We start from the raw sequence: 18,872 nt of genomic DNA, 5'->3' as shown, positions 1-18,872 counted from the left end.
AAAAGGAGTGGAAGAGAGTAGTCCTAATGCAGGCTTTGCTTCCGAATCTTTCCCTCCTTGCACCACGTGCAATTGTTAACACTTCTTCCATGGTTGTCAGCTTCATCCACAATCATCTTGAAAATATTAAAGTATTAGAGAACCTTAGCTACCATCAGCCTTCTCCTTTACCCCTTAAATGCTTTCAGCCTCCTCTTTGCTCTCTTCACATTGACGTTAAACTCTACTGTCAATCTTCTGGGCCTTCCCTAAAATCAAACGTTGTTGAGCCTTGCTTCTCTTCCGCGTTTTGTCATTACTGATCCACCCAAGCTTTTTCTAAAATCCCCAATTCCTTACTTACTGACTTTTGCTGCATCATAAGAGTGAGCCATAAAAGGGGAATTGATGTGTTCTTTTCTCTTGATTTTAGAAAGTAATACCTAAATTAATATAGCTCAAGCATTTGCCACACTCTGTTTTCACTATGTCTTGTCACTGAAGTTCTGAGCCCTAGATGTGGCCATGTTTATTTTCCACTTGCAGGTTCTCAGGGATCGGCTACCATTGTATCTGTTTTCATGGAGTTTCCAACATGGGCCAGTATGCATGAAAGTGTGTGAGGGCGGTAATGATAGTGACAATCACTGCAAGAGGGTGGGACTGCCTTTCTGTGTGTAGCCAAGTTTTAAGGCTAAAACTTGATGAGAAGTTTTGGTGGAAAAGGAGGATGAACAGCTTGCAATGCCAATGTTGACTATTACCTTTCCAATTTTCTTTAAGGCACAGGGGCCAATTTGTAGGACTTCTTGTCTTAATTTCTGCTACCTGTAGCTGGTCTTTTCCCTTGGTAAGATTTTAATGGCACATTCAGCAGTGGCCACAGGACTGGAAAAGGTCAGTTTTCACTCCAATCCCAAAGAAAGGCAATGGCAAAGAATGCTCAAACTACCACACAATTGCACTCATCTCACATGCTAATAAAGTAATGCTCAAAATTCTCCAAGCCAGGCTTCAGCAATACATGAACCGAGAACTTCCAGATGTTCAAGCTGGTTTTAGAAAAGGCAGAGGGACAAGAGATCAAATTGCCAACATCCACTGGATCATCAAAAAATCAAGAGAGTTCCAGAAAAACATTGATTTCTGCTTTATTGACTGTGCCAAAGCCTTTGACTGTGTGGATCACAATAAATTGTGGAAAATTCTGAAAGAGATGGGAATACCAGGCCACCTGACCTACCTCTTGAGAAACCTATGTGCAGGTCAGGAAACAACAGTTAGAACTGGACATGGAACAACTGACTGGTTCCAAATAGGAAAAGGAGTAGGTCAAGGCTGTATATTGTCACCCTGCTTATTTAACTTATATGCAGAGTACATCATGAGAAATGCTGGGCTGGAGAAAGCACAAGCTGGAATCAAGATTGCTGGGAGAAATATCAATAACCTCAGATATGCAGATGACACCATCTGCATATGGCAGAAAATGAAGAAGAACTAAAGAGCCTCTTGATGAAAGTGAAAGGGGAGTGAAAAAGTTGGCTTATAGCTCAACATTCACAAAACTAAGATCATGGCATCCGGTCCCATCACTTCATGGCAAATGGATGGGGAGACGGTGGAAGCAGTGGCTGACTTTATTTTTCTGGGCTCCCAAATCACTGCAGATGGTGATTGCACCCATGAAATTAAAAGACACTTATTCCTTGGAAGGAAAGTTATGACCAACCTAGATAGCATATTAAAAAGCAGAGACATTACTTTGTCAACAAAGGTCTGTCTAGTCAAGGCTATGGTTTTTCCAGTGGTCATGTATGGATGTGAAAGTTGGACTATGAAGAAAGCTGAGTGCCAAAGAATTGATGCTTTTGAACTGTGGTGTTAGAGAAGACTCTTGAGAGTCCCTTGGACTGTAAGGAGATCCAACCAGTCCCTCCTAAAGGAGATCAGTCCTGGGTGTTCATTGGAAGGACTGATGTTGAAGCTGAAACTCTAATACTTTGGCCACCTGATGCGAAGACCTGACACATTTGAAAAGACCCTGATGCTGGGAAAGATTGAGGGCAGGAGGAGAAGGAGATGACAGAGGATGAGATGGTTGGATGGCATCACCGACTCAATGGACATGGGTTTGGGTGATCTCTGGGAATTGGTGATGGACAGGGAGGTCTGGTGTGCTGCGGTTCGTGGGGTCACAAAGAGTCGGACACGACTGAGTGACTGAACTGAACTGAACTGTACCCAGAACAGTGAACCCTAAAAATGCTCATTTGTATGGAATGTTTACATGTACATATAGCTCCATATAAGGAGCTAGAAATGTTTCAACTCTGTCCTGATTAATTTTATAGTAGGACCCAGTTGTCATGTCATGGATTGTGAATGGGAACAGTATTTGTGGAAGAACTCTGGTGAATGAGAAAAATTGAGGTAGTGATCGTTTAAATTATTCTAACTAGGAAAGCTTTCTCACATCCATTTTTTATTGCAGTAGCAAAATTTTTAGAAAATTTAAATTTTTTCCAGTACATATATGCTATACACTTAATAGTATTTAAAATATATAGTATAGAAAGTGAAAATTTTCCAGAATTTCATCCCCTGAAATAACCACTGTTAAGGGTTTGGTATATATTTGTCTAAAATATTATTTTAAAAATACTTATTCTAAAAATACTTATTAACATCAATTGCAAAATATGTTTCACAGTTAAAGAATACATGTAACATTTATGTGATTTTTGAGTTCTGGTATTTAAACCAACCCTTGAACTCACCACCCAGATTAAGTCATCTGTCACAATAGTGTTGAAGCTCCCTGTGTATTCCTCTCTATCCTAAGCCCTAATGTTTTCCCAAGGGGTAACCATTATCTCAGACATATGCTTTTCCTTATAATTTGCTCATATTTATATCCCCAAAAGTGTTAGTTTTGCTTGTTTCTGAACCTTATAAAAAATACAAGGCTACACATATTCTTCTATGACTTGCCTTTTTTTCTTTTAACATTATGTTTCCAAGATGCCTTGATATATTTCATTCATTTTAATTCATAATATTTCTATTTGCAGAAATATAATTTATTTATCTAGCAGGAAAGAGTAGGACTTGACTTAGCAACTGAACAAATGACAACAAATTACTAATGAGATTGAGCATCTTTTCATATATTTATAGTCACTATGTTTCCTCTCTTAGAGACTATCTTTGCATCTTTACTCATATTTTTTCCACAGTTAATTTTTTGTTTAGATAATTTAGATTTACAGAAATTGCAAAAATGGTACAGAGAATTCCTATATATTCTTTACCTAGCTTTTCCTTATATGAACATCTTATCATAGAATATTTGTCAAAACTAAGAAATTAACCCTGGTACAATACTATTAAATAAAGTATAGAATTTACTCAGATCTTACGGTTTTTCTACTAACCCCCTTTTTCTTTTCGAGAATCTGATCCAGGATTCTACTTTGCAGTTGTCATGTCACTGTAGTTTTTACAGTTTGTGACCATTACTCGGCCTTGTCTTCCATTTTGACAATTTGAAGAGTACTGGTCAGGAGTTTTGTAGAATGTTTCTCAGTTTGTGTTTGTCTAATGTTTTCTCATGGTTGGATTGAGCTTAAGCATTATTGAGAAGGATACCACAAAATGAAGTGCAGCGTATCAGTGGGTACATGATATCAGTATGTATACTGGTGATGTTAACCTTGATCACTTGACTAAGGAGCTGTCTGCTTGGATTCCTAATGTAATTATTTTCCCTTATAAATATACTATTTAATATACTTGGGGTGATATTTTTGAGACTTTGTAATTCTCTTTTCTTAAAATTTTACCCACTCATGTTAGCATTCTTTTTAAATTGGCCTGTTTGTCATTTGATTTTCTGGAGTTTAAAAAAAACCTAGAAAGTAACCTTTTACCAGTAAATAATATGGAAAATACCTTTTCCTTGGTTTGTGAATTGTCTGTTCATGTTGTTAATGTTGACTTCTGAAAAGCAGGCACTTAAATTGCATTTTTTAGCTTTTTGGTGCTCGTGTATAAAGTTATAATTAATTTTTTAAAGTTATAATTAATTTTTGTTTATTAATCCTTTACCCATTTCATCCAAGTTGTCCATTTTATTGGCATAGAGCTGCTGGTAGTAGTCTCTTATGATCCTTTGTATTTCAGTGTTGTCAGTTGTGATCTCTCCATTTTCATTTCTAATTTTGTTAATTTGGTTTTTCTCTCTTTGTTTCTTAATGAGTCTTGCTAATGGTTTGTCAATTTTGTTTATTTTTTCAAAAAAACCAGCTTTTAGCTTTGTTGATTTTTGCTATGGTCTCTTTGGTTTCTTTTGCATTTATTTCTGCCCTGATTTTTAAGATTTCTTTCCTTCTGCTAACTCTGGGGTTCTTCATTTCTTCCTTCTCTAATTGCTTTAGGTGTAGAGTTAGGTTATTTAATTGGTTTTTTTCCTGTTTCTTGATGTAAGCCTGTAATGCTATGAACCTTCCCCTTAGCACTGCTTTTACAGTGTCCCATAGGTTTTGGGTTGTTGTGTTTTCATTTTCATTCATTTCTATACATATTTTGATTTCTTTTTTGATTTCTTCTATGATTTGTTGGTTATTCAGAAGCGTGTTATTTAGCCTCCATATGTTTGAAGTTTTAACAATTTTTTCCCTGTAATTGAGATCTAATCTTACTGCACTGTGGTCAGAAAAGATGACTGGAATGATTTCAATTTTTTTGAATTTTCCAAGACCAGATTTATGGCCCAGGATGTGATCTATTCTGGAGAATGTTCCGTGTGCACTTGAGAAAAAGGTGAAGTTGATTGTTTTGGGGTGAAATGTCCTATAGATATCAATTAGGTCTAGCTGGTCCATTGTGTCATTTAAGGTTTGTGTTTCCTTGTTAATTTTCTGTTTAGTTGATCTATCCATAGTTGTGAGTGGGGTATTAAAGTCTCCCACTATTACTGTGTTACTATTAATTTCCTCTTTCATACTTGTTAGCGTTTGCCGTACATATTGCGGTGCTCCTATGTTGGGTGCATATATATTTATAATTGTTATATCTTCTTTTTTGATTGATCCTTTGATCATTATGTAGTGTCCTTCTTTGTCTCTTTTCACTTCCTTTATTTGAAAGTCTATTTTATCTGATATGAGTATTGCGACTCCTGCTTTCTTTTGGTCTCCGTTTGCATGAAATATTTTTTTCCAGCCCTTCACTTTTAGTCTGTGTGTGTCTCTTGTTTTGAGGTGGGTCTCTTGTAGACAGCATATATAGGGGTCTTGTTTTTGTATCCATTCAGCCAATCTTTGTCTTTTGGTTGGGGCATTCAACCCATTTACATTTAGGGTAATTATTGATAGGTGTGGTCCTGTTGCCATTTACTTTGTTGTTTTGGGTTCACATTTATAAAACCTTTCTGCATTTCCTGTCTAGAGAAGATCCTTTAGCATTTGTTGAAGAGCTGGTTTGGTGGTGCTGAATTCTCTCAGCTTTTGCTTATCTGTAAAGCTTTTGAATTCTCCTTCATATCTGAATGAGATCCTTGCTGGATACAGTAATCTAGGTTGTAGGTTATTCTCTTTCATTACTTTCAGTACGTCCTGCCATTCCCTTCTGGCCTGGAGGGTTTCTATTGATAGATCAGCTGTTATCCTTATGGGAATCCCTTTGTGTGTTATTTGTTGTTTTTCCCTTGCTGCTTTTAATATTTGTTCTTTGTGTTTGATCTTTGTTAATTTGATTAATATGTGTCTTGGGGTGTTTCGCCTTGGGTTTATCCTGTTTGGGACTCTCTGGGTTTCTTGGATTTGGGTGGCTATTTCCTTCCCCATTTTAGGGAAGTTTTCAGCTATTATCTCCTCGAGTATTTTCTCATGGCCCTTCTTTTTGTCTTCTTCTTCTGGAACTCCTATGATTCGAATGTTGGGGCGTTTCACAGTGTCCCAGAGGTCCCTGAGGTTGTCCTCATTTCTTTTGATCCTTTTTTCTTTTTTCCTCTCTGCTTCATTTATTTCCACCATTTTATCTTCTACCTCACTTATCCTATCTTCTGCCTCCGTTATTCTACTCTTGGTTCCCTCCAAAGTGTTTTTGATCTCATTCATTGCATTATTCATTTGTAATTGACTCTTTTTTATTTCTTCTAGGTCTTTATTAAACAGTTCTTGAATCTTTTCAATCTTTGTTTCCAGGCTATTTATCTGTAACTCCATTTTGTTTTCAAGATTTTGGATCATTTTTATTATCAGAAAAGTATAACTTTCCAAAACTGAACCAGGAAGAAATAGAAGATCTTAACAGACCCATCACAAGCAAGGAAATCGAAACTGTCATCAAAAATCTTCCAGCAAACAAAAGCCCAGGACCAGATGGCTTCACAGCTGAATTCTACCAAAAATTTAGAGAAGAGCTAACACCTATCTTACTCAAACTCTTCCAGAAAATTGCAGAAGAAGGTAAGCTTCCAAACTCATTCTATGAGGCCACCATCACCCTAATTCCAAAACCAGACAAAGATGCCACAAAAAAAGAAAACTACAGGCCAATATCACTGATGAACATAGATGCAAAAATCCTTAACAAAATTCTAGCAAACAGAATCCAACAACATATTAAAAAAATCATACACCATGACCAAGTGGGCTTTATCCCAGGAATGCAAGGATTCTTTAATATCCGCAAATCAATCAATGTAATACACCACATTAACAAATTGAAAGATAAAAACCATATGATTATCTCAATAGATGCAGAGAAAGCCTTTGACAAAATTCAACACTCATTTATGATTAAAACTCTCCAAAAAGCAGGAATAGAAGGAACATACCTCAACATAATAAAAGCTATATATGACAAACCCACAGCAAGCATCACCCTCAATGGTGAAAAATTGAAGGCATTTCCCCTGAAATCAGGAACAAGACAAGGGTGCCCACTCTCACCACTACTATTCAACATAGTGTTGGAAGTGCTGGCCACAGCAATCAGAGCAGAAAAAGAAGTAAAAGGAATCCAGATAGGAAAAGAAGAAGTAAAACTCTCACTGTTTGCAGATGACATGATCCTCTACATAGAAAACCCTAAAGATTCTACCAGAAAATTACTAGAGCTAATCAATGAATATAGTAAAGTTGCAGGATATAAAATTAACACACAGAAATCCCTTGCATTCCTATATACTAACAATGAAAAAACAGACAGAGAAATTAAGGAAACAATACCATTCACCATTGCAACAAAAAGAATAAAATACTTAGGAGTATATCTACCTAAAGAAACAAAGGACCTATACATAGAAAACTATAAAACACTGATGAAAGAAATCAAAGAGGACACAAACAGATGGAGAAACATACCGTGTTCATGGATTGGAAGAATTAATATTGTCAAAATGGCTATTCTACCCAAAGCAGTCTATAGATTCAATGCAATCCCTATCAAGCTACCAACGGTATTTTTCACAGAACTAGACCAAAGAATTTCACAATTTGTATGGAAATACAAAAAACCTCGAATAGCCAAAGTAATCTTGAGAAAGAAGAATGGAACTGGAGGAATCAACCTGCCTGACTTCAGACTCTACTACAAAGCCACAGTCATCAAGACAGTATGGTACTGGCACAAAGACAGAAATATAGATCAATGGAACAGAATAGAAAGCCCAGAGATAAATCCACGAACCTATGGACACCTTATCTTTGACAAAGGAGGCAAGGATATACAATGGAAAAAAGACAACCTCTTTAACAAGTGGTGCTGGGAAAACTGGTCAACCACTTGTAAAAGAATGAAACTAGAACACTTTCTAACACCATACACAAAAATAAACTCAAAATGGATTAAAGATCTAAATGTAAGACCAGAAACTATAAAACTCCTAGAGGAGAACATAGGCAAAACACTCTCCGACATAAATCAAAGCAAGATCCTCTATGACCCACCTCCCAGAATATTGGAAATAAAAGCAAAACTAAACAAATGGGACCTAATGAAACTTAAAAGCTTTTGCACTACAAAGGAAACTATAAGTAAGGTGAAAAGACAGCCGTCAGATTGGGAGAAAATAATAGCAAATGAAGAAACAGACAAAGGATTACTCTCAAAAATATACAAGCAACTCCTGCAGCTCAATTCCAGAAAAATAAATGACCCAATCAAAAAATGGGCCAAAGAACTAAACAGACATTTCTCCAAAGAAGACATACAGATGGCTAACAAACACATGAAAAGATGCTCAACATCACTCATTATTAGAGAAATGCAAATCAAAACCACAATGAGGTACCATTACGCGCCAGTCAGGATGGCTGCTATCCAAAAGTCTACAAGCAATAAATGCTGGAGAGGGTGTGGAGAAAAGGGAACCCTCTTACACTGTTGGTGGGAATGCAAACTAGTACAGCCGCTATGGAAAACAGTGTGGAGATTTCTTAAAAAACTGGACATAGAACTGCCATATGACCCAGCAATCCCACTTCTGGGCATACACACTGAGGACACCAGATCTCAAAGAGACACGTGCACCCCAATGTTCATCGCAGCACTGTTTATAATAGCCAGGACATGGAAGCAACCTAGATGCCCATCAGCAGATGAATGGATAAGGAAGCTGTGGTACATATACACCATGGAATATTACTCAGCCATGAAAAAGAATTCATTTGAACCAGTCCTAATGAGATGGATGAAGCTGGAGCCCCTTATACAGAGTGAAGTAAGCCAGAAAGATAAAGAACATTACAGCATACTGACACATGTATATGGAATTTAGAAAGGTGATAACGATAACCCTATATGCAGAACAGAAAAAGAGACACAGAAATACAGAACAGACTTTTGAACTTTGTGGGAGAAGGTGAGGGTGGGATATTTCAAAAGAACAGCATGTATACTATCTATGGTGAAACAGATCACCAGCCCAGGTGGGATGCACGAGACAAGTGCTCCGGCCTGGTGCACTGGGAAAACCCAGAGGAATCGGGTGGAGAGGGAGGTGGGAGGGGGGATCGGGATTGGGAATACATGTAAATCCATGGCTGATTCATATCAATGTATGACAAAACCCACTGGAAAAAAAAATAATAATAATAAAAAAAAAAAAAAAAAAAAAAAAAAAAAATCCTTTACCCAGCCTCATTGCTAAATCCCCTTATTAATTTTAATACTTTGGATACAGTTTCTTTTGGATTTTTTCTGTAGGTAATCTTATCATTGGTGAACAGATTTGTTTCTTTCATTCAAATCTGTAAAATATTTCTTTTTCAAGTCTTCTTGAACTGGCAACTCATAATTAAAGAGGTGATATTTTCCACATCAGTAAGTAATGTCAGGTCAATTTTGAGTGAAAGAAATAACAGCAGGCATTTTTTTTTTCTTGTTCTTGATTCTTTGATATGTTAATATTAGTAACTTTGCTAATGTGGCAGCTGGTTATTAAAGGACTCAGGTGTTTACTTAGGTCCACGTCTTTGGGTTTTATTTGTTTGTATTTTACCATCTTCAGTTTTCTTGTTTTCCTTTGGAGTTTCAAGTAGGAATAGAATACATTTTTCCAGGCTCAAGAGCATTAATTTGTTTATTCATTCAACCATCTTTTACTGGGCTCTTAAGATGAACAAAGTCTCAGTGTAAGATACAGAAACAAAGAAATGTATATTCCCTCTAGGATGATTCTCATCTATTAATAAATAAGAGATGTACCTAAAGCATTGTTACACAGCTGGAAAGAGGCATGTTCCAGAAAGGAAATAGAACCAAAGGAGAGTAATAGTTCTGAGGAGAGAGATCTGCTCTGGGGAAGGAATGGCTCCACGGCCTTGCTGCTGTATTCTGTGAAGGTGAATGAGTTTGTTTTATGTTTTGTGGGCCTAGTTCACCATGGAAGTCATAAAGGAAGTGCCTTTAAGATGGAGATACATTGCTTAAGGAAGGAGCTGTATAGTCCTTTTATGCTTTAGAACCAGCAGTACCATGTCAGTATGTCATGAATTTGTTGTTCAGTTGTTCACTCGTGTCCAACTCTTTGTGACACCATGGACTGCAGCACACCAGGCATTCCTGTCCATCACCAACTCCTGGAGTTTACTCAAACTCATGTCCATCAAGTCGGTGATGCCATCCAACCATCTCATCCTCTGTCGTCCCCTTCTCCTCCCACCTTCAATCTTTCCAGCATCAGGGTCTTTTCTAAGGAATCAGTTCTTTGCATCAGGTGGTCAAAGTATTGGAGGTTCAGGTTCAGCATCAGTCCTTCCAATGAATACTCAGGGTTGATTTCCTTTAGGATTGACGGGTTTGATCTCCTTGCAGTCCAAGGGACTCTCAAGAGTCTTCTCCAAAAAAAAAAAAAAAAAAAAAGAGTCTTCTCCAACACCACAGTTCAAAAGCAGCACTCAACCTTTTTTATTGTCCAGCTCTCACATCAATACATGACTACTGGAAAAAATCATAGCTTTGGGTATATGAACCTTTGTTGGCAAAGTAATGTCTCTGCTTTTTAATATGCTGTCTAGGTTGGTCATAGCTTTACTTCCAAGGAGCAAACATCTTTTAATTTCATGGCTGCAGTCACTATCTGCAGTGATTTTGGAGCCCAAGAAAATAAAGGTCTCTCACTGTTTCTGTTGTTTCCCCATCTGTTTGCCATGAAGTGATGGTACTGGATGCCATAATCTTTGTTTTTTGAATGTTGAATTTTATATCAACTTTTTGACTCTCCTCTTTCACTTCCATCAAGAGGCTCTTTAGTTCCTCTTCACTTTCTGCCATAAGGGTGGTGTCATCTGCATATCTGAGGTTATCGATACTTCTCCTGGCAATCTTGATTCCAGCTTGTGCTTCCTCCATCCTGGCATTTCACATGATGTGCTCTGCATAGAAGTTAAATAAGCAGGGTAACAATATACAGCCTTGACGTGCTCCTTTCCCAGTTTGGAACCAGTCAGTTGTTTATGTCTATTAACTGTTGCTTCCTGACCTACATACAGGTTTCTCAGGAGGAGGTCAGATGGTCTGGTATTCCCATCTCTTTCAAAATTTTCCACAGTTTGTTGTGATCTACATAGTCAAAGGCTTTAGCATAGTCAATGAAGCAGAAGTAGATGTTTTTCTGGAATTCTCTTGTTTTTTCGATGCTCCAACAGATGTTGGCAATTTGATATCTCCTTTTCTAAATACAGCTTGAACATCTGGAAGTTCTCGGTTCACGTACTGTTGAAGCTCAGCAGAGAGAATTTTGAGCATTACTTTGCTAGCATGTGAAATGAGTGCAATTGTGCAGTAGTTTGAACATTCTGTGGCATTGCCCTTTTCTGGGATTGGAATGAAAACTGATCTTTTCCAGTCCTGTGGCCACTGCTGAGTTTTCCAAATTTGCTGGCATATTAAGTGTAGCACTTTAACAGCATCATCTGTTAGGATTAGAAATAGCTCAGTTGGAATTCCATCTCCTTTACTAGCTTTGTTCATAGTGATGCTTCCTAAGGCCCACTTGACTTTATATTCCAGGATGTCTGGCTCTAGGTGCGTGATCACACCTTCGTGGTTATTTGGGTCATTAAGATCTTTTCTGTATAGTTCTTCTGTGTATTCTTGCCATGTCTTCTTAATATCTTCTGCTTCTGTTAGGTCCATACCATTTCTGTCCTTTATTATGCCCATTTGTGTATGAAATGTTCCCTTGGTGTCTCTAATTTTTTTTGAAGAGATCTCTAGTCTTTCCCATTCTATTATTTTCCTCTATTTCTTTCCATGTTCACTTTGGAAGACTTTATTTCTCCGTGCTATTCTTTGGAACTCCGCATTCATATGGGTGTATCTTTCCTTTTCTTCCTTGCCTTTTACTTCTCTTTTCTTAGCCCTTTATAAGGCCTCCTCAGGCAACCATTTTGCCTTTTTGCATTTGTTTTTCTTGGGAATGGTTTGATCACCCGCTCCTGTACAGTGTCACGAACCTCCATCCATAGTTCTTCATACACTCTATCAGATCTAATCCCTTGTATCTATTTGTCACTTCCACTGTATAATTGTAAGGGATTTGATTTAGGTCATACTTGAGTTGCTTAGTGATTTTCTCTACTTTCTCCAATTTAAGTCTTTATTTTGCACTAACGCGTTCATGATCTGAGCCACAGTCAGCTCCTGGTCTTGTTTTTGCTGACTGTATAGAGCTTGTCCCTCTTCGGCTACAAAGAATATAATCAGTCTGATTTCGATATTGACCATCTGGTCATATCCATTTGTAGAGTCATCTCTCTGTATTGTTGGAAGAGGGTGTTTGCTATGACTAGCAAGTTCTTTTGGAAAAACCCTATTAGCCTTTGCCCTGCTTCATTCTGTACTCCAAGGCCAAATTTGCCTGTTACTCCAGGTATCTCTTTACTTGAACAACAACAATAAAGTTGGTTTTTAAGAGAGTGGGCCAGACATTTTGATGTAACATTGAGTCATATTGTCCTAAAGCAACTGTTTCCATCTTTGCAGACAGTGAATGAAAGACAGAAATTGCTTAGAAAGGTGTAATAATTGAGCTCTAACAGATGAAAGTTACTTTCAGTATTCATATAAAATAAAATTTACAACCGAAAAAAATATAAAACAGATCCTTCTGTAAGAGGAAAATATACAATGTATAAATTGATTCTCTACTAGATTCTGCTTTTGTTTAGATCCTAAGACATTATGGGTTTTAGAGTGACAGCAGAATTTATAAGTAGGCAGCGTATGATTCTTTCTGGGGCGTCTAAGTTCTGAATGCATGAGCTCTTAATGCTGGCCTGTTATATTTTTATCTCCTGCAAGCTGTTTAGTCTATGTTGCTATCACATACATCTCCAGTGAATATCTGTAATAAATTATTCAAATATGGCACTTGAGAAACGTTTTCTGGAAGTTAATAAAAATAAATATTAATTACTACTAATAGAAACTTGGAGTCATTGATCACAGTTGGAGGCCCTAATCAAAATTTAATTTCGTCTTTATGAGCCATGTTCCAATTTCAATGAACAATTCAAGATTGTTTGGACTTAGAATAAAAAAAATTGCCAGAACACAAAGCAACAGTAAAATTAAATGATATGAAAGACAAAGTGTTTTTTCTTTAAATGTCAGCAAAGGGCCGGTGATCGCAGTGACTTGTTCTAACAAATACTAGGTCCATCATCACCTGCTTAGTTTTGTCCTTTCCTTTTACCTTCTCACCCCAGTGAAAGTGGATCTAGCACTCAGCACTAGTCTTTTTTAATTTTATTAATGTTACATTTATAAATATGATACAGTAATATATATTGTTATTTTTCAAAACTTAATTTGACAACCAGAAGTCTAATTATTTTGTATTAAACAGCTTCTTACCATGAATGGCACAACATATAATACCTTCTAGTATTTTTTTATGTAACTTTGCTTTGTTTTTGCAATGGTTTCTTTAGCAGATTTTCACCCAATCCGTGGCCACAGTCATAATTGTGCTTATGTACTTATCTATAAAGATAGAGCATAGGAAAATACTCTGAGAGCAGAATAAGTACAAAACAAGAGACTATGTGGAAATACATAGAAATAACATATGTGTGCATGATACAGATGGAAAAGTCAGTGAAGATGACTTGGCAAACATTTACAAAACATTTGTTTTCATCCAAACATAAGGCACAATGCAAAAATGTTAGCACTAGTCTTCTTTTGGAAAATTTCTCCCTCTCTTGGTAGACTATTGTTTTCACTTAGTAATCTTTCAGAAAGGGTTTGTGAGAATTATATTCCCTGAGTTCTCATGTGTTAAAAAAAAAAAAACCCAAAACTTCATGTTTAAAGTCCACAAACTTCAGTGATAATTTTCTGTATTAGTTTTTCCTGAGACATGGTATACCATGTCTGTAAAATTTCTTTGATTTCAGGGAAATGGTCCGAATGATATTTTTGAAAATGCTTTCTGTTTCATATATGTTGTTCCTTCCTTCAGGAATATAAGTCATGCCAAAGTTTGTTCTCCTTCGTCTGCCTTTCATATCTGTTTTCCCTATAATCTTTTCACACTCTTTGTATAATACTTTCTAATTTCATTTTCCCCGCTTATTTCAGACTTTTCTCTATGAGCTTATTTTTTTCAAATAGTGTCAGTTCTTCATTAATTTTATTTTTCCTTTCTATTTATTTACTATTTCCTAGACATAGTTAGAAAACTAGAAATCACACTAGTTTTTATTTCCTTTTGTGAAATTTATTTCTTATGCACTTGGATCTTTGCTTTGAGCTGTTTTTTAGTGGTGGTATTTTCATAAAATTTTTGAGTTCTTGCTAATATCTTTGGTCAAGTTAGTAATTTATGTGTCTACATGCATATAAAATATATTTTATTTTTCTCCCATTTCTCTTGCCTGTTTCTTCCTTTTGACATGAAGTATTTTTTTTAATAGAACACCTGGAATAGCTACTCTTCCTGCCTTCCACCCCATCTTTAAATAATGAGTTCTTAGATTTTAGTGTTATATTTTTAAAGTTGGATATTACAAAATGCCTTCTGTACAGGCATTTAAGCCCTCTGTTACAAGCATAAGATAATCAGTTTTGACCACTGCAGCCTCACCAAGTAGGAATAGGATGGCCACTGTGTTTTACGGCGGCTTCACAAAAACTGTTACTGAGACTCTTACCACATATCAGAATGTGTTTCTTTTCATATTCTCTAATAAATGCTGTATTATCTGCTTTGTTTATGCTTCTCCGAGAAACTGTGTATGCTGTTGGATTATATGTATGGTTAATTATTTTACACGGTTTTTAATACTCTGGGGGGAGAATCATGTGAAATTGTGTTTTCTAGGTAAAACATGGTCAAATATATTGGTAATTTCATGTGTCTCAACATAATATTATAATTATTTTCTTTACATCATTACTTGCTACCCTTGAATCCTTATTTCTGAATCATCTCTCAGCTGACTTGAATTGCAAATAGTTTTTTTTAGAAAATATTTATTTACTTACTTTTCTCTGTGTCTGGTCTTAATTGAGACAGAAATTCTTTGAATGAGATATTGAATGAGATAACATAATAAGCTTAAACAGTATTTGATAAATCTATGGATTATGATACTTATATAAGCAAGGTGGGTAGAACAAATGAAGACAGTCAAGCCAAACCTAGAATTAGTGTTTCTTTTAATGGAGAAAGATTACTGCCCTCTCCATCAGAGAAGAGCTCAGTGAACTTCATCTGCCTTCACCAGGTTGGTGGGTCTTCCTGCCATGGTTCTGTATTAGAGGCTCAGAGTTGGTTGCTGCTGCTGGAAAACTGGCATCCTCTAAGTGTGGTGGCCTGGTTTGTCATTGGTGGGAGGAAGCTCATGTGTGGAGCTCATTTCCTGCTACCAGGGACTTTGTTCTGATGCCCGTTGAGCAAACACTGCAGTGCCTGGGGAAAGGGGTTGGTTGACATTCTCAAGGTAGATCATCTTGCCCCCACAGTGAGAGTCTTATGCTGAGCATTCTCATGGAACACAAATAGCCATACTCTAGACCCATTTCTCCATGTCTGTCCCTCAGATGTCTTTGTCACCAGTCCTCCAATCTTTCTTCTTTCAGGTCCCTATCCATCTGGCTAAACTTGTAGCCACTGCCCATCAGGCCATCTTTCCTCAGCCAAAGTAGACCATGGATGTATTGCTTCAAGTTCTACCTGCAGGGAGGAAGTTTCTGCTCCACTGTGTTTTCAGAGACCACCCCTTAGAATGGATATACTACCAGAGTCCACTTAGGATTGGTGACAATGAAAGGTCAGTTGGAACTAGGCATCCAAGGTACTCGGACCTTTCTGCATCTTCCTGTATCTTGTATTTCCTAATCTTGTATTTCATATATATCATATAATATACATCTATACATATATAGATAAATATATATGGTTTGGTTCTCTTGAGGCTTACTCCTTCTGATAAGTATTCCTACTTTTCATGTAAGAGACTTAGTGAGACTCTGAATTTAATGATGTAGTGATTTCTTGCCCTTTGATTTTTGTCTATCTGCTTAGCCCAGAAGCTGCAATAGACTCAGAATACTTTTTTGATATACATAGGAAGTCACTGAGTTTCCATCTTAGCCTGAAATCAAGACTTTAGAGGTTGGGCACATAATTCTTTTGTTTCTATCCTCTTTTCAGGTTCTCCACGTCTCTTACTGTTTCTGTGAGCTTTTGGTATCTTTCCAAAAAATTTCTTTTCAAACCAGAGTTAGTTTCTCATGCTTACACCAAGAACCAGACAAACATGTTCGTATTAGGAAATGGGTGTAGAGAACAGAACCTTAGGAACCTGGTTCCTCCCAGGTTCCTTAATTAATTCTTTAAGAGGGTTGGGTGTAACTCATGTCCCACTTGATTTTCAAAATACCAATCAGTCTCCAAAATGTCCTTTAAACTTCAAAGGCATTGACAACAGGTTTCCCAGATCTTCAACAGGAACTTCATTCTAGTGAATGAGGATAATACAGAGATAATAAAGTTGTTCTTTTGAAAATTAGTGCGACCTGAATTTTTAACTATCTGGATCCTTGGTTGCAAAATAGGAGAAAACAACTGGGTTGAAAAAGGAATTTATTAGAGGGATGTTGAAGGGTTCATAGTAACAGTGAGAGTCTTGAACGTCCTGAGAAAGTTGTGGGTAGGAACAAAGGCCAACCTGGAAAGCCAAGAACGAGAAGTCCAGCCGTTGTCTTCTGTCAGGATTGGTTGGGCCGCGATGGCAGTGGCTCTCACCGCTTGCAGGACAGCATTGCCACCGGCCGCTGCTGGCACTGCCGCTTTCACTGGCGGCCCTGTAGCCCCCGTGAGTGAATCCTGAGCACCCCTTTGTCTTTGTGTCACTCTCTTCACATTCAAAGTCTTGAGCTGAAGCAGAGTCTAAGTAGGAGGCTGCTCATTTCTGTAATGGGAATTATACTCCTTTGGCCCACTTCCATGCAGTGTGGAAGTCTTTCTAATTTATATTCCTTTTCTTCATTTTCTTGCTTTATGGTTCTCACTGGGACTTCTGATACCATGTTTGGTACTATTGGTGAACAGTACCATCTGAACCAAAGAGAGTAAACTTGTTTTCTTCCTGATCTTGAGGAAAGCATTTAGACTTTCACTGTTAAATTGAGGATGTTCCTGTTCATTACTCATTTGCTGAGTGTTTTGATCATGACTAGATGTTGAATTTTGTCAAAATTTTTTTTTATTCTGTTGAGATGATTGTGTTTTTTCATTGTTTGCTGAGTAATTAAATAGATTACATTTTTGAATATCGGACAGATCTTGAATTATTTAACCCTTTTATATATTGCTGTTTACTAATATTTCATAAGAATTTTAAGTCTGATTTCATGAGGGATAGTAATCTCATGAATCCTTTGTCTCATTTTGGTATCAGAGTAATGCTGGCTTCATAAAACTAGTTAGTAAGTGTTCTGTCCTATTCTATATTCTGAAAGAGTTTGTGTGAAATTAGTATTAATTCTTTCGTAAAGACTTGGTAGCATTCTTCAGTGAAAGCATTTTGGCCTGCGTTTTGTCTTTGTGGAAACATTTTAAACTATGAATTTGGTTTCTTTAGTAGATGAAGGAATATATAGTGTTGGTATCTCCTTGACTAGTCTTATGCAGTGTGTGTCTTTCATGGAATTTATCCATTTCATCCAAGTTGTTGGATTTATTGGCCTAAAGTCGTTTATAATTCCCTTATTATTATTTTAATGCTCAAAGGATCTATAATAATGGTCTCTCTCTCATTCCTGACATTGGTAACTTATTCCTTATTTTTCTTGATCAGCCTCACCAGAAACTTACCTATTTTCTTTTCAAAGAATCAGTTTTTGATTTTATTGGTTTTCTTTATTGTTTATTAATTTTCTACTCATTGATTTTTATTTCTTTATTATTTCCTTCCTTCTGCTTAGCTGGGATCTAATTTGCTTTTCTTTTTTCAGTTTTTTAAGACAGAAGTTTAGTTCACTGACACATTTCTTCTTTCCTAATATGAGCATTTAATGCTGTAAATTTTCTCAAAGCACTGCTTTAGCTGCATCTCACAAATATTGATATATTGTATTTCATTCAGTTCAAAATATTCTCTAATTCTCTTTTTATTTCTTCCTTAACCATGGGTTATTTAATTTTCATATATTTGTGGATCTACCAGATAGCTTTCTTTCATTTTTTCTCCCATGTATTTTTGCTGTCTTTGGCTTTTTGATGTGATTTGTGGGAAATCACCACCTACCTTTGAGAAGAAGGTACTGGTCTGAGCCACCATTGTATGTGAAATGCCCACAGGCCACCTCAGGCCTGTGCTGGTGGGCAGGTGTATGCGTCAGCAGTGGGCTGCTGTCTCTTGGCTGGCATATGAGAAGTGGGGCCAACCAATCTACCACCACCGCCCTGTTCCAGTATTGAGGCTGAAAATTTGTTAGAAGTCTGCATATAAGGCAACCACATCCCCAGTCCTCCTATCCCGCTGTGCACCTATGAACTCTAGTAGCCAGGCATCTACCCTTATATAAGGAAACAGAATCTTCTTCAAAGAAATCAAATGGCCCCAGAGAAGGCCTAATGCCAGAGCTAAACTCCTTGCAGGACTTACTGAAGGTAGATTCCTGGATCACCCTGGTGGATGAGTAGACCTGTGCAGTGGAGGAGGTAGCCAACTCTGGTCTCCTTAACACTCTCAACAAAGGCAGCTGATTTAAGACTCATGTCGTATTTCCTATTGACTATCAGCATTCACCACTTAACTTTAGACTTGGCTGTATGTGGCATGCCAGTACTTAAAAGAATGGGAAGTTATCAGTTTTGATGTATGTGTAGATGACCCACAGATAAAGAGTAAGATCAGCTCTCT

General features: G+C 37.0%; 1 protein-coding gene across 4 annotated transcripts in view; it reads left to right on the top strand.

The window, feature by feature from the left end:
- Positions 1-18,872, top strand: part of DIS3L2 (DIS3 like 3'-5' exoribonuclease 2) — a 364,857-nt gene that overhangs the window by 156,621 nt on the left and 189,364 nt on the right. Inside the window, exon 10 of one of the 4 annotated variants that reach the window (XM_061148510.1) lies at positions 15,583-15,730. The exons of the other annotated variants lie outside the window; for them this stretch is intronic. Coding sequence (XP_061004493.1) covers positions 15,583-15,610 — 28 coding nt within the window. The 3' untranslated portion in view covers positions 15,611-15,730. Of the gene's footprint in view, positions 1-15,582; positions 15,731-18,872 lie in introns of those variants that run through there. 4 annotated transcript variants of the gene reach the window in all.

The sequence above is a fragment of the Dama dama genome, chromosome 8 (assembly GCF_033118175.1).
Source record: "Dama dama isolate Ldn47 chromosome 8, ASM3311817v1, whole genome shotgun sequence".
In the NCBI taxonomy this organism is placed as follows: domain Eukaryota; kingdom Metazoa; phylum Chordata; class Mammalia; order Artiodactyla; family Cervidae; genus Dama; species Dama dama.
The sequence above is the reverse complement of the archived record's forward strand: the minus strand, read 5'-3'. Positions and strand labels throughout refer to the sequence as shown.